The 14,107-nt window shown below is 34.0% G+C and overlaps 1 protein-coding gene across 16 annotated transcripts in view; it reads right to left on the bottom strand.

The window, feature by feature from the left end:
• Nucleotides 1-14,107, bottom strand: part of LOC106876920 (cyclin-D-binding Myb-like transcription factor 1) — a 162,701-nt gene that overhangs the window by 21,915 nt on the left and 126,679 nt on the right. For 14 of the 16 annotated variants that reach the window (XM_089351020.1, XM_089351013.1, XM_089351016.1 and 11 more), the window contains 4 exons: nt 8,826-9,016; nt 7,793-7,955; nt 5,426-5,529; nt 3,694-4,874 (listed from right to left, as the gene is read on the bottom strand). In XM_089351020.1, the coding sequence (XP_089207146.1) occupies nt 7,836-7,955; nt 8,826-9,016 (311 nt within the window). In that variant the 3' untranslated portion in view covers nt 3,694-4,874; nt 5,426-5,529; nt 7,793-7,835. Of the gene's footprint in view, nt 1-3,693; nt 4,875-5,425; nt 5,530-7,792; nt 7,956-8,825; nt 9,017-14,107 lie in introns of those variants that run through there. The other 2 variants (XM_089351017.1, XM_089351014.1) reach the window with 1 other exon arrangement.

Genomic DNA, 14,107 nt, shown 5'->3' with positions numbered 1-14,107 from the left:
GATTCTACATTTTGATTATGTATCATCATCGACCAGTAAATAAAATATATTTTTATGTAGTAAATATATAGTTCTTGAATTGATTCTTCATCTCTATATGAACTCTTGTAATAATATACATGCAGCAACATCAACACCTGGTACTGAATATATATTCCCACTACACTTTCATTTCTTTCTTCTCATTCCATTTTTTGCATTAACCTTTTTTTGTGTTTTTCCTTTTCATTTTTACTCCTTGTTTTTAAAATCTTTGTTTTTAAAATATATTTAGCACATAAACAGAGCTTGAAAGATTGCTTGGAGATACATGGTGTATTTTATGAATATGCCTAGTTAAAGTATCATAAAATCATGAAACTATTAGTAGCTCTTTTGGTGTATGTATTAAATTGAGACTTTATTTATTTACTATAACTACTCAGCACTATGTTTAAATTATAAATTAAATACTCTAAAGTGAGACCATATGTTTTGCTTGTTCATTCTCTGGTTGCTGAGAACCCCTTCAGCCATGACTGACCATGGGATTGCACCTAGAAAGTTACCCTCCCAGGCACAAGTCCAGGTAAGGTTGTTTATGGAAGACCAGCAGTCGCCCATGCATACCGGCCTCTCCTCTCTATGCCACCAGTGTAATCCAAGGGAAAGGCAAAGGCCGATACAGCTAGACATCTGTGACATCGCAACTCATTTCTACAGCTGAGTGAATTGGAGCAACGTCAAATAAAGTGTCTTGCTCAAGAACACAATATGCAGCCTGGTCCAGGATTCAAACTCATGACCCCACGATCGTAAGTTCGACACTCTAACCACTGAGCCATGCACCTTCACTTCTCCGGTTATATATCATCATCGTCGTTTAACGTCCGCTTTCCATGCTAGCATGGGTTGGACAATTTGACTGAGGACTGGTGAAACCAGATGGCTACACCAGGCTCCAATCCGACTTGGCAGAGTTTCTACGGCTGGATGCCCTTCCTAACGCCGACCACTCAGAGAGTGTAGTGGGTGCTTTTATGTGTCACCCGCACGAAGGCCAGTCAGGCGGTACTGGCAACGGCCACGCTCAAAATGGTGTATTTTATGTGCCACCCACACAAGAGCCAGTCCAGGGGCACTGGCAACGATCTTGCTCGAAAGTCCTTAGACATGCCATGGGCACCAGTGCCAGAAAGGCGATGTTGGGCACAGGTGCCATCACAAATTCGCTTTCGCTTGCCCCAATAAGTCTTCGCAAGCTGAGTTTCGTGTCCAATTTAACTCGATTTCGATTTCACTTGCCTCAACAGGTCTTCGCAAGTGGAGTTTAGTGTCCAATGAAGGAAGGTATGCCTAAGTGGACTGGCTGAGGCCTTAGATTTAGATCTCACTTGGCTTGCTGGGTTTTCTCATGCACAGCATTTGACAGAGTATCTACAGCTGGATGCCCTTCCTAAACGCCAACCACTCAGAAAGTGTAGTGGGTGCTTTTACATGCCATCGGCACGAAGACCAGTCAGGTGGTACTGGTAACGGCCACGCTCAAGATGGTGTATTTTATGTGCCACCTGCACAAGAGTTAGTCCAGGGGCACTGGCAACGATCTCATATATATATATATATATATATATATATAAACATAATTAAGGGATCAGCAACAGTTGCTTCATCACATACCGAAGTTCAGAAATAGCAGCTAAAGTTTGCAAACTAGAATATCATACTGATGAGGAAATGAAAAGTTTTCACTATTCTGATCCAGAAACGCGTCTATGATTAACTAAGACTGGTTAGTTTCGTTATTTTTTCTTCTTGTTTTGCTTTTGTGAGTTACAAGTATTGCTATCTGTTGGAGTTTTAGCACTTTAGCTGCTATTTCTGAACTTCGGTATGTGGTGAAGCAACTGTTGCTGATCCCTTAATTATGTTTATAAATTTATAAGAACTTTTAAATAAGTTCTTCACCGATAATGGTGTTTACATTCCGAAGGGCTTGGTAAAAATTATTAATTATTAATTTATCAATAAAGTAATAATCCTTTACCCTTTTATTTGTGTATATATATATACATACACATACATACATATATATATATATACAAATATAGACATATACACACACACATATACATACATACATACATACATATATATATATATATATATATATATATATATATATATATATATATATATATTAATGTTTGTTTTTATGTTCATTTATAGTAAAAATAATTTTACATTAATCTGATGGGTTACTCTATACTTTTGTAGAGTACAAATTTATTATTCTTATACAAGAATGTTGCTGACAGTGATTTCAAGGTTTTGCCCAGGGAAGCCATCATCAGATTGCAGTGCATTAAAGTTAGTCTTACCTTTATATAGTTTCTGTTCAGTTGAAATCACCTTTAACTGTGTTAGTTTGAGTAGGGTGGTAATTAGGTTTTTATGGGAAGGTTTTTTTTTGTCCAGCATCCTTGTTTTTAAAATATATTTAACACATAAACAGAGCCTGAAAGATTGCTTGGAGATACATGGTGTATTTTATAAATATGCCTAGTTAAAGTATTATAAAAGCGTGAAACTATTAGTAGCACTTTCAGTATATGTATTAAATTGATATTTATCTCTCACTGGATGAAGTACTTTTTGTATAAACTATATACCTCCAAATATGTTGTCTTCTGTTCTATGTTTAAGAGATGAGGAATTATGTACAATTTTTACATTATTTACATTTGATGGATATTTATCCTCATCTTGTTTGTTGTTAACACAATGTTTCGGTTGATATGACCTCCAGCCTTCATCAGGTGTCTTGGGGAAATTTTGAACCTGGTTTCTCATTCCTAAGGTATTTTTCGATGGTGTTGTTGTTGTTATTATTATCATTATTATTATTATTATTATTATTATTATTATTATTATTATTCAGGTCACTGCCTGGAATTGAACTCAGAATCTTGGGGTTAGTAGCCCACACTCTTAACCACTATGCCATATGTCCGTGGGCCACGGGCATATGGTGTAGTGGTTAAGAGTGTGGGCTACTAACTCCTAGATTCCGAGTTCGATTCCAGGCAGTGACCTGAATAATAATAATAATAATAATAATAATATCGAAAAATACCTTAGGAATGAGAACCCAGGCTTGAAATTTCCCCAAGACACCTGATGAAGGCTGGAGGGTATATCAGCCGAAACATTGTGTTAACAACAAAGAAAATGAGGACAAATATCCGTCAAATGTAAATAATGTAAAAATTGTATGTTATTACTGCAAATTCAATTTCCACATTGTTTGGCATATAACTATGTAAAAGTTGAGTGACTATAAGGATTCTAAAAAAATTTATACACACTATTATGGATTTATATTACATGGATTACTCTGTAAAAAATATACCTACAGCAATGAATAGTTCATATCTTAGGATGCTTCTAGGGAAAGTAGAAGACCTTATGAGATGGAAGGCTTTATTTTTTTGATGCTACATTAACATCTACTTTCACAGAACATTATGATTTAAGGACACATAAATATCCACCCAAGATAAAAGATTTAGTTCCTTTTGAGGCATACCTCCTTGATTTAGTAACTAATATAAGATTTTGTAAGTACTATAACCATTTTTAAGCTAAACTAAAATCTGATATTAGAAATTCCAAAAACAAATTTGTATTTTTCAGTAAGACTAATAACCTGTATGAAGTTAATAATGATTTATATGATAAATTGCTACACAACAACATTTTCATTCCTGTCTTGCTGCATTTACTGCATATTGTGTAAATCTCATTTCTGATGTAGGCCATCTTTGTTCTGATGGGCAGGGATGAATTATGATGAACAAATGGGCTCCTGTATGCTGCTTCTCTGTAAAAGTTAGTGGAGATGAATCTGTTCTCTGAGATTTTGAGTTTGAAATCAAGCAGATGTAATGAACTGGTGTTATTGGGGTGCTCTACTTTTGATTTTATATGTTCATCAATATTGTTGAAGATATTGTATATTTTAATAACCTGCTTGTGAGATGATGTTAATATGAGGATGTCATCCACATACTTGGTAGAAAAAGCAAAGGAGTGTCCTGTGTTGTAACTGGTCCCTGTATATGATGGTCAGTATGCCTGACAGTAATCCAGAGATTTGTTTGCAAATGGAACCCTCAGAATGGAAGGTGGTCTCCATTACAGTAGTTAACAGTTTATGGATATCTGGAGCTGTGTGCCCAATGCAGTTAAGGCTATGAGAGGAAGTAATATGTTCAATTAGTAAGTTGATAGCTGGGGTTGCAAGGGGAGTGTTGTATAGGAAATGTTTTTAGCTAAAATGGTAGTTACTTTTTCCTAAGCATGGATGAGTTGAGACATCATAGTTTGTTGATGACTTTGGTGGAGCATTCAACATGTCCTGGAAAGGTTTGAAGTAGTGGTTTGAGAATTTTAGATTAAAACCAAGGTATTTGAAAGAAGAGTCTTTTAATACTAGAGACAAAAGGTTTAATTTTGGTTTATGTAGTTTTATGAGGTAATAGAAGGTGGGGAGTACTCTGTTTCTTGTGATGAAGTTGCACTTAATCTTGTTCACATGTCCTCTCTCTTCACAGATGTTTGTCAAGTAGGCGTTTATGGTAGCCTTGAGCTGGTTAGCATGGTTTTTAAGACTAGATGCTCTTCCTGATGCTAACCACTTTACAGAGTGTACTGGTTCCCTTTTTGTGGTACCAGTATCAGCAGGGTCATCAAGTAACTTATAAAACAAAAACCCCTCAACTGAAGAGAGCAGTATTGAGGGTGGTGGCTTTGTGTCAGTTGATGAGAGGTTAAAAAGTATAAAAGAGGGATAAAAATAGGTTTTGCTGTAGAGGAGATACACGGTACCTCAGCTGGAAAAAAAAGGAAAGAAAGAGAATGTTAGAGAGAAATATGTATAGAGAGAGTGAGTTTATGTATGTGAATATGCATGTGCCTAAATCCATGCTTATGTTTACCTATGTGAGATGCTGCATCTATCTGTGCAAGTGTGTGCACGCATGCACACAACACACACACATGCATGCACACACACACACACACACACACACACACACACACACACACACACACACACACACACACACACACACACACAGGTATGTTTTTCAAATGAAGTATGAAAAGAGTTTTGTAGCTGCAAACTAGGTGAATTTCTTTGTGAAATTCAGTGAAAGGTCAACATTTCTTTACATTTAAAGAAAAAAATCTGATTTCACATACTCACATACTACAGTAAAAGCATAGCATAATTGCTATCGTTTTTAGTTTATCTATTATGCTATAATCATAAAGTTGAATCTGAAATGTTATCTTGATAAATAATTTATTTACATAATCAAATCTTCCTGATGCCTTTTCTAAACAACTCTACAGAATAGTTCAATAATGACAATTTACTTACAAAACTGCTTTTGTTTGGATTTTGGTCTGAAGTAGCTTTCTCTTCTTGATGAAGTCCACAAAAAGTTTGAGAAATAGAACCAAGTTGATTTTAACAGTGAAGATCTGAGAAAAAGTAAACCAAAAATGTTATAGAATCACTGAAGTTATTGATTCAACAATGAATGAATATAATGATATTGTAACGGTGTATAGTAAGGGTATAAATTCTAATACAAAGCATCATCTTAGAAATACCATCATTTATAGGTGTACAATCAGACTCCTCATGTTGTAAACATTCTCACTTTTCTCATGTCTCAGTTCAGGCATTTTTTTTTTACATTTTATTCTTACCCCTAATTTAATTCTTAATCTTCTGTCAGTTTAGTCTATACACATATATCTGAAACATAAATGCTTAATGCCAAATGTGGACCAAGTCCTTCTTTTAATGAAGTTTTCATCACTTGTGGACTCTTTTTATGACTTATCTCCTGAAAACTGAAAGCATGATAAAAAATTACAGCAGTATAGTGTTTCTGAGTGTTAATCAATGTTTAACATGTTAGTCCAGATATTTATTTGATTCCGGCAAACAATTTTGCTCAATATTGTTTTCAAAATTAAGCTATGAAGATATAATATATCAGTTTCTATCCAGTGAATAAAATTTTCATCATCATTCACTGAAATTGTAGTTTTAAAAATTTAATCAAGAGAATGCATCAACAATATGAAATATCAAAATCAAATGTTGTCAGCTGTATGGTCGACTTCAGTATTCATAAAAGCATAACATTTTGAAGTTCTTTGCATAGATTAAAAATGGATTCCAGAGGATGATGAGCAGGTCTGAGTAAGAGCTTCCTTCTAAATGAAAAATGGCGGGTAGTGTTTGTAGCCCATATAAGTGCTAAAAATTCATTTGTGATATTAAATGATTAGATTTAGCAGTGGTTAACTTTGTTAATATATACAACACTGGGTGGCTGTCTTGTGACAGAATGTTTGATATAGATTGCTCACTAGCATCTGCAGAAACATCTTTATCAGACAAAAATATATGTGATAAGATTCTCAGCAAGAGCATTCATTAAATTATCAAATGCTAGTAGCTGAACATTTGTCCAACTCAACAATTTTTTGCTTAAATTTGAAAATAATTTATTAATTCCTTAGTATTTCAGCAAATAATGATCACACAAATTAACCAATCTTAAAGAGGACAAACTCTTTCTTGTTAGAGCAGAGTATTCTAGAGAGCTTTCCCAAAATTGTCACATTATTGACAGTTTTAAAAAACAAAATTTCTTGTCACATATTAGGGTTTGTTAGCTAAGCCAAATAAATAATCAAGGCCCTAAATTTTGGGGGGAGGGGGCCAGTTGATTAGATCGACCCCAGTGTGCAACTGGTACTTAATTTATCAACCCCTGAAAGGATGAAAGGCAAAGTAGACCTCGGCAGAATTTGAACTCAGAATGTAAAGACATGAAATACCACTAAGCATTTCGCCAGGCATGCTAATGTTTCTGCCAGTTCACCGCCTTTGTTTATTTGGCTCACCTAAGCCAAATAAATAATGCGAAATCTATATAGAAAGACACATGAAATTTAAATGAAGAACACAATTCTTGAGTATTTGGTGGAATGTTTGATCATATGCCATTTTTAAACCTCCATGTTTCAGTGCCTGCAACTTTGTCACAGTTCAAAATGCAGCATCATGTGTACATGGTAGAAAACTGCACAATTTTAAGCATTTTCATAGCTCTAGTTGGATGCTTCTCTAAAATGTGAGTTCACAAACTTTCCAATTCACGCTCTTTAGATATAAATAAATTCTGATTTTTTTTCCAACCAGAGACAAAAATATTTTTGTAGATAAAACAAACAGATATTTGAGAAATACACATGTATTTTCCCTTTGAGAAATGTTATATGATAAAAGATAAAAAAAAACGAAGCTTATCATGCACTCAGTAGTTATGAAGAATATTTTTTTAAATGTTCGCTTTTTGTCTCTAGATCACTATATTGTCTTTTATTGTGCAAATTTTACCAGCTGATATTTCTTCATTTACTTTAAACCTTTAGCATTTAAACTGGTCATATCCGACCAAAATATTCTACCTGCTTTATATTCAAACTGGCCAGATCTGACCTCTCATACCAACATTAAATGTCACCCTTAGAAAAAAAAAACAATTACATCATTAAAATCTGAAAGTTATGAGGTAATGCATGATTATGAGATAATGCATGACTAATTCAAAACAATGAGAATAAAAGGTATTACATTTGAGAGTAATCTAAATGGATTTGCTAGAAAGTGGACATAAAAGGATGATGATGAGTGTGGTTTTAGTAATTTAAGTAAATTCACCTGTCTCAGCTGAGAATATCTCCAAGATATTTTAACTTTAGACTTAGTCTGCAGTGCCAAGAGATATCACAGTGTCAGAGCCATCTTCAGAGGTTATGATATCTGTAGGTTGAGGGTTAATTTGAACAGTAACATTTTCAGTTACTTTTGATCGATGGTTTGACTATATAACATAAGAATGAAAGAGTTATATTTTAGAATTTTTTTATAATATAAAAATGACAAAAGTAAAAAATTCCTCTATAATTTTTTGGTCAACATCAAATTGTTACATCATTTTATATAGCTATAGTGCTATTTATCCAAGGCAAAAGAAAACAAAAAACAAACAAACAAACAAAAACAAATAAGAGAACTGTATTAAATAGCATACAACTACTTGATAGTTTTAGGCTTCAAATACGTAAAAAGATTGAAATACAAAACATAAATTCTCTTTAAACAGACATGTGGTATTTGTATAAACATATTGCCTTAGTGGTAGTTAGTTAAAGATACAGATAAAAATTCCAGTAAAAACCTCAAGCAATATCTGGAAATGCAACCAGATATGTCAACCGATCATAAAAGAGGCAGTTTAAAGAAAGTTTAATGAATAACTTATCAATACAGATATGGGAATATTAAAGATCATTGTTAGAGATAAAATTATACTGTAAATATAGTAACATTGTAAGACTGCTCGAACCAAGCTTGCAAGGAAAGATATAAAACAGATGATGCAAACAATGATCACATTAACAATAATTAAATCTCTTTGTCAGTCTTTTAATAGATGAAATTTTTAGAGACACTTATTTAAGGTTGATCACATGTGATCTTCACACTTAAGGTAAAAATATGAAATGAGAATTGATTGATATTCAAGTGATAAAGTGACTTGTGCAAATGCTCTCATAGAGATTGTGATGTACTAGAGCTGATTGAGAAAAAATACTATGTAAGATAATTATTTATATGATTAGGAAGTGTGCATCCAATCTTTATATTACTTAAACTGGAGAGTGGGGGGAATGATTTTAAAAGAACCTGCCTGAGAAACTGGTAATGCATGTACAATAATGTTATCAGTTGTCATAGTGTTTCCTGTCACAGAGATAGCAGAATTGTTTTGTGACTGTGTAATGAGAAAGGCACTAGAACTGGTGAGAGCCAGTTGATGTAGAACTTCATAAGTCTGCATTGCTCCATCACTGGTCACCTCACTGCTGTCCACTTGGGTGGCTAGAGAAACATACAAATCGATATGACAATTATACTGGAAATAAAAAAATTACAAAATCGATTTCAGAATTGAAGTGAAAAATATGTTAATGCTTATGCAAAATACTTGCCACTTTATTTTGGTTTCAGAAAGTTGCCTAAGATATAACTTCCCATTCAAAAAGCAACTCTATTTCCATTACAAAGAAACTCTGACGGCCCAAATTTCTCATTCAGAATATAATGTAAACTCATTTTTGTCAGACTAACTTAATATATTTCCTTACATACAATATATTGTTCTAATGAATTTCTTTGTTAACTGATACTAAAAATACTATTTTAAACCATCACTAGGTGGATACTGCAATAAGTTTCCAAAGTCTTAATAAAATTTAATTAAGCTCAAGGTGGTGCCCCAGCATCATTGATCTCAAAAGGGATAAACTGAACAAATTACAATCTTTATGTCCAACTTACTATGAACAACTAGTTAAAATGATGAATATTGCTGTATTTACCTTGAGAGGTCCTCTCATATAGATGCATGGTGCACGAAAGCACCATTGAGTCAATATGGTGCAGTATTCAACATTCTAACAACACGTTCACATTAAGCTGGATATAGAAATTGCCTTTTGATACTAATACTGCCTCTGTTGTTAATAATAATTTTTTAAATAAGTCTTCTGGCTATTTGCACTAATATTCTATATTGAGGTAGCAAGATTTGGCTGGTATGCAGTCACCAAATGCTTGCCACTGAAGAAGTGAAGTACACTGAAGTCATGTGATTTGGTAGCTCTGGCACCCATACCAGATGATTCTCATCTGCTATGATATATGTCTGTACTTTTATGCACCATGCATCTATTTAAGAAGACCTCTCAAGGCAGATACTGCAGTATTCAGTGTTCCAACAAGCTATCCATGTTAAGATAGATATAAAGATTGCCTATTGATACTAGTACTGCTTCTATTGCTAGTGATTATTTTTTTTAACAAGATGTATTTAATCTCATGCTGAAAATTTGATGGAAAACGTATTTTATAATGTATTTTCTACTTACCACTGGATAGCTTGTAGTTGACTGAATCCATCACAAGTGGCTCAAATGTAGACAAAAAAAACTTCTATTCTAATGTTAAGAAGTATGAAATGCAATAATGGATGCTATGTAGGCTGAAAACTGCAGATCTCTATAAATAGTACATAATAAGTGAACTATGAAATCAGTATTCTATTATGGGATTATAACAAAATGCTCAGCCAGCACAAGCATAAATCAAATCCAAAAAGATAGTGTAAGACCTATGTCCAAAAACCGGCACATGAATATATACATGCATATGTGAGTATATGCACATGTGTGTGTGTAATTTTGAAACACAAATTGCTCATTGGTCAGCTAAATTAACAGCTATCTTTATTTGGCTTGTAATTCCAATTTTCACTTATCCAGTGAAATTGGATATAAACTGATAATGATGTAGCTCAGTTAATAACTACATGAAGTACATGATCATGCAGTTGAAGACTGCCGACCATGAAACATGTGACCTGCTGTATATTATTGTGACATCTCTTTTAACCAAAATATACAGTAAGGCTATAGTTCATGAGTACGTAATAAGATGATCAACAGTTTTTTAGCATGTGAACGTGGCATTCAACCTGTTGCGTCCCTGGAAGTTAGTCTCTTTTTCATATATGCGTTCTTACTTGGGTTTTTGTGTAATGGACAGTTTTGTAATTGCCAGTTGATATAGTATAACCCAAGTAAAACGAGTTACAAGTTCTTTTCTTTGTTGGAATCCAGTTATATTTTATTAGTTTAGTACTGAAGGCCCAAAATACAGTTACAACAGTGGCAACAAGGTTAAGAGATAAAATGGCCATTTCTTTTAAGCAAATGGAAATGCTTCTTGAATGTCGGCAGAAACAATCTGACGTAGCACAGTTTAACCTTATTGAATTACTAACTCAAGAGTTATCTATCAACTCAAACAGTGACAATCTGACAGCTTCAAATTCCATTACAGAATTTATTTTTGACCTAATTGTTCATTTATAGTTTGCATATTTCAAAGATACATTTTCGTTGCCTGTTCAAATCTTGACATTCAGGTGAAAGTCAGATTATTATTAACTGAGCTCAGAAATAGACCAACTATATACTACCAAAGAATCTTTGAGACATCAGTTTCAATGAAACAGTTGAAACACTTCAGAAGATTTTTACTGTGAACTCATCTTTGTTTAACATTAGATACAACTGTTTAAAACATTGTCAAGTCCAAGGAGAAGAATTTTGTTAGCCATGCAGGTACAGTAAATCACAAATATGAATGTTTCAATTTGAATTCAGTTTAATCAGTTTAAATGTTTAATTTTCATTATTGGTCTACAATCACCATTGGATGCAGATATTCATACTAAACTGTTATCATAGTTAGAACTATGGCCAGAAATGACTGTACAGCAAGCCAGTGAAGAGTATCAAAAGTTAATACACTTGAAGCACAATAAATAGAAGACTGCAACAAGTGCCAAGTTAAGTTTAGAATCAGTAAATCAAGTGAAAACTAATCCCAAGCCATCACCTATTGACAGAAAATGAAATTCTGGTCCTCTTCAGAAAGTTTTGCCCTGACAACCAATACAAGTGTCAGTTATGTCCCAAGTTCAGTCATAAGGAAGGTTCTTATTTGCCTAATCATTCAAGGTATGCCCTCCATACTTTGAGTCCATTCATGAAAACATATGATTTCACTATGTAAATAATTAAGTTACTATGTAAATAATTGACTTTACTTTGTAAATAATTGATATCTGACCTCTGTGAATTTTGGAGATTTTTCCCCACATTTTTTTTGAGATTGATTTTCTGAGAATATTCAATACTGACAAAAAATAGATACCAATTTTATGTTGTCAAGCAGTGAATAAAAATTTGAAGACATGGAGAAATCAAGCAACATATATGGTGAACACAAAAATCACGTGGTGTGTGATTATGAATTCGATCTTTTGATTTCTGAAAGTGAAACCAGCAATTCCAATGGTAGTGACAAAGAAAATGGATTTGTATGTAAATGGAGTAAAAATTTGAAAACAGTTTTTCTTAATGATTTTTCTGAAGAGATTAGACCTAGTCATAGTCTTTTTCAGGAGATAAAACCATTAGACAATTTTCTAAATTATTTTTTTCTCTTAATTTGTTTGAAACAATTACTGCCAAAACAAATCATTATGCAAAATGTAAACAAAGAAATAATTTATGGTCTCCCACATGTTTGGACAAAATCTGAGCATTGTTTGTGATTAATACACTTATGAGTATGAGAAAACTACCCAGAAATACAAACTACTGGAACAGTGATGAACCTTTTGGAGACCAGTATGTTTCTAGTATAATGACAAGGACCCGATTTTTGAAATTATCGCAGTACCTATATGTAAGAGACACTAGCAGTACCAAGTATGCAGAGAACTAAACTTTGATCCATTATTTAAAATAAGACTTCTCATTGACTGCATTTGAAATATATATAAAACATTCTACAAACAAGGAGATACCTGTCTGTTGATGAGGGTATGGTGGGTTACAAAAGTCAAGTATGTTTCTAGCTGTACATCTTGGAAAACCCACACAATGGGGGATCAAAGTTTGGAAGATTTATCAAGTGAATACTTGGTACTGCCATGGGTTATTATGCAAGAAAAACTGCATGATTATCTTCTGCTCACTGGATTGCTACTTTTCCCCGCCCCTTCTTTATATCCATGTTCCCACTAGCCACTGTATTTCCCACCCCCACTCCCTATTCATGATGCCTTGACAATGCCCTGCCATGAATATTATGCCCTTCATACCTTGAGGGTATGCCCTGGCACTTGTCACAATTTATCTCTCTCTTCCTTACTCTACCATCCCATTTATGCTCAGATTCCTGTTCCTTGTGAATATATCCTTGCACTTCGCCACCAACTCTCTCCTGTTCTCTTTTGCACTCTTGCTGTCTCCCAATCTTTCTCTTTTCTTGCCCTCTGGCTAGGTAATCATGTATCTCTTCTACACCTGTTTCTGCCTTTTTTCTTGATCTCTGTCTCTCTCCTTCTCTTGCTCTTCCCTCTAGCTAGGTAACCAAGTATCTCCTTGACATCAGCACACCTGTTTCTGTCATCTTTCTTGTTATCTCACTCTCCTTCTTTCTCTTTCTCTATGGCTGGATAACTTTGTATCTCCTCTACAGAAAGACACCTGTTTCTGTCTCTCTGTCACACTTTAACCTTTCATCCTCTGACACAAGATCATCTCCACCATTGCCCCCTCTCCTCTCAAAGATTCTTTGCTTTGCAACTTACTTTTATGTGCCAGTGATGGTGCCACATAAAAAGCACTCAGTCTACTCTGTGGGGTGGTTGGTATTAGGAAGGGCATCCAGGCATAAAAACCATGCCAAAACAGATACAAAGTCTATATATATATATATATATATATATATATATATATATATATATATATATATATATATGGATAGATGAGTGGTTGGTGAGAGCTGTACAAACCATGAACAGAGATACTGTTAGTAAGGTATAAGTCAGCAATGAGTTTAACAATGAATTTAGTGTACAGGTAGGAGTTCACCAAGGCTCAGTTCATAGTCCTCTCTTATTTATCATAGTTTTTCATCCCATAATAGAGGAACTGGTTGCTCTTGGGAGCTCCTCTGCTCCTCTATGCTGATGATCTTGCTCTTATAGCTGAATCACTACCAGAACTAGAGAAAAAATTCAGGTGTGGAAGCAGGTCTAGAATCAAAGCGCCTTAGAGTTAATTTATGTTTTGTTAAAGAGAAAATAAATAAAATAATTTTAACTAAAAAAGATTAAGAGAAGCTATTTAACCCTTTTGTTACTGAATTTATTTTGAGATGCTCAGTGTTTCTTTTTAAATATAACAAAGAGTTTAGTAAAATAACTTAGTTATCATTCAGCTAGTGTTAGGAACATAAATTGTGACTAAGGTTTGGTGGAAGATTTTGATTCAAAACTTATGAAAACAAGACATCTGTTCTCAGAGCCAGAGCCGGTTTCAGCCGGGTTGG

This window comes from Octopus bimaculoides, chromosome 4 (assembly GCF_046866305.1).
Source record: "Octopus bimaculoides isolate indiv1 chromosome 4, ASM4686630v1, whole genome shotgun sequence".
Lineage (NCBI taxonomy): Eukaryota > Metazoa > Mollusca > Cephalopoda > Octopoda > Octopodidae > Octopus > Octopus bimaculoides.
Note: the sequence above shows the minus strand (reverse complement) of the source record. Positions and strands in the feature narration are given on the sequence as shown.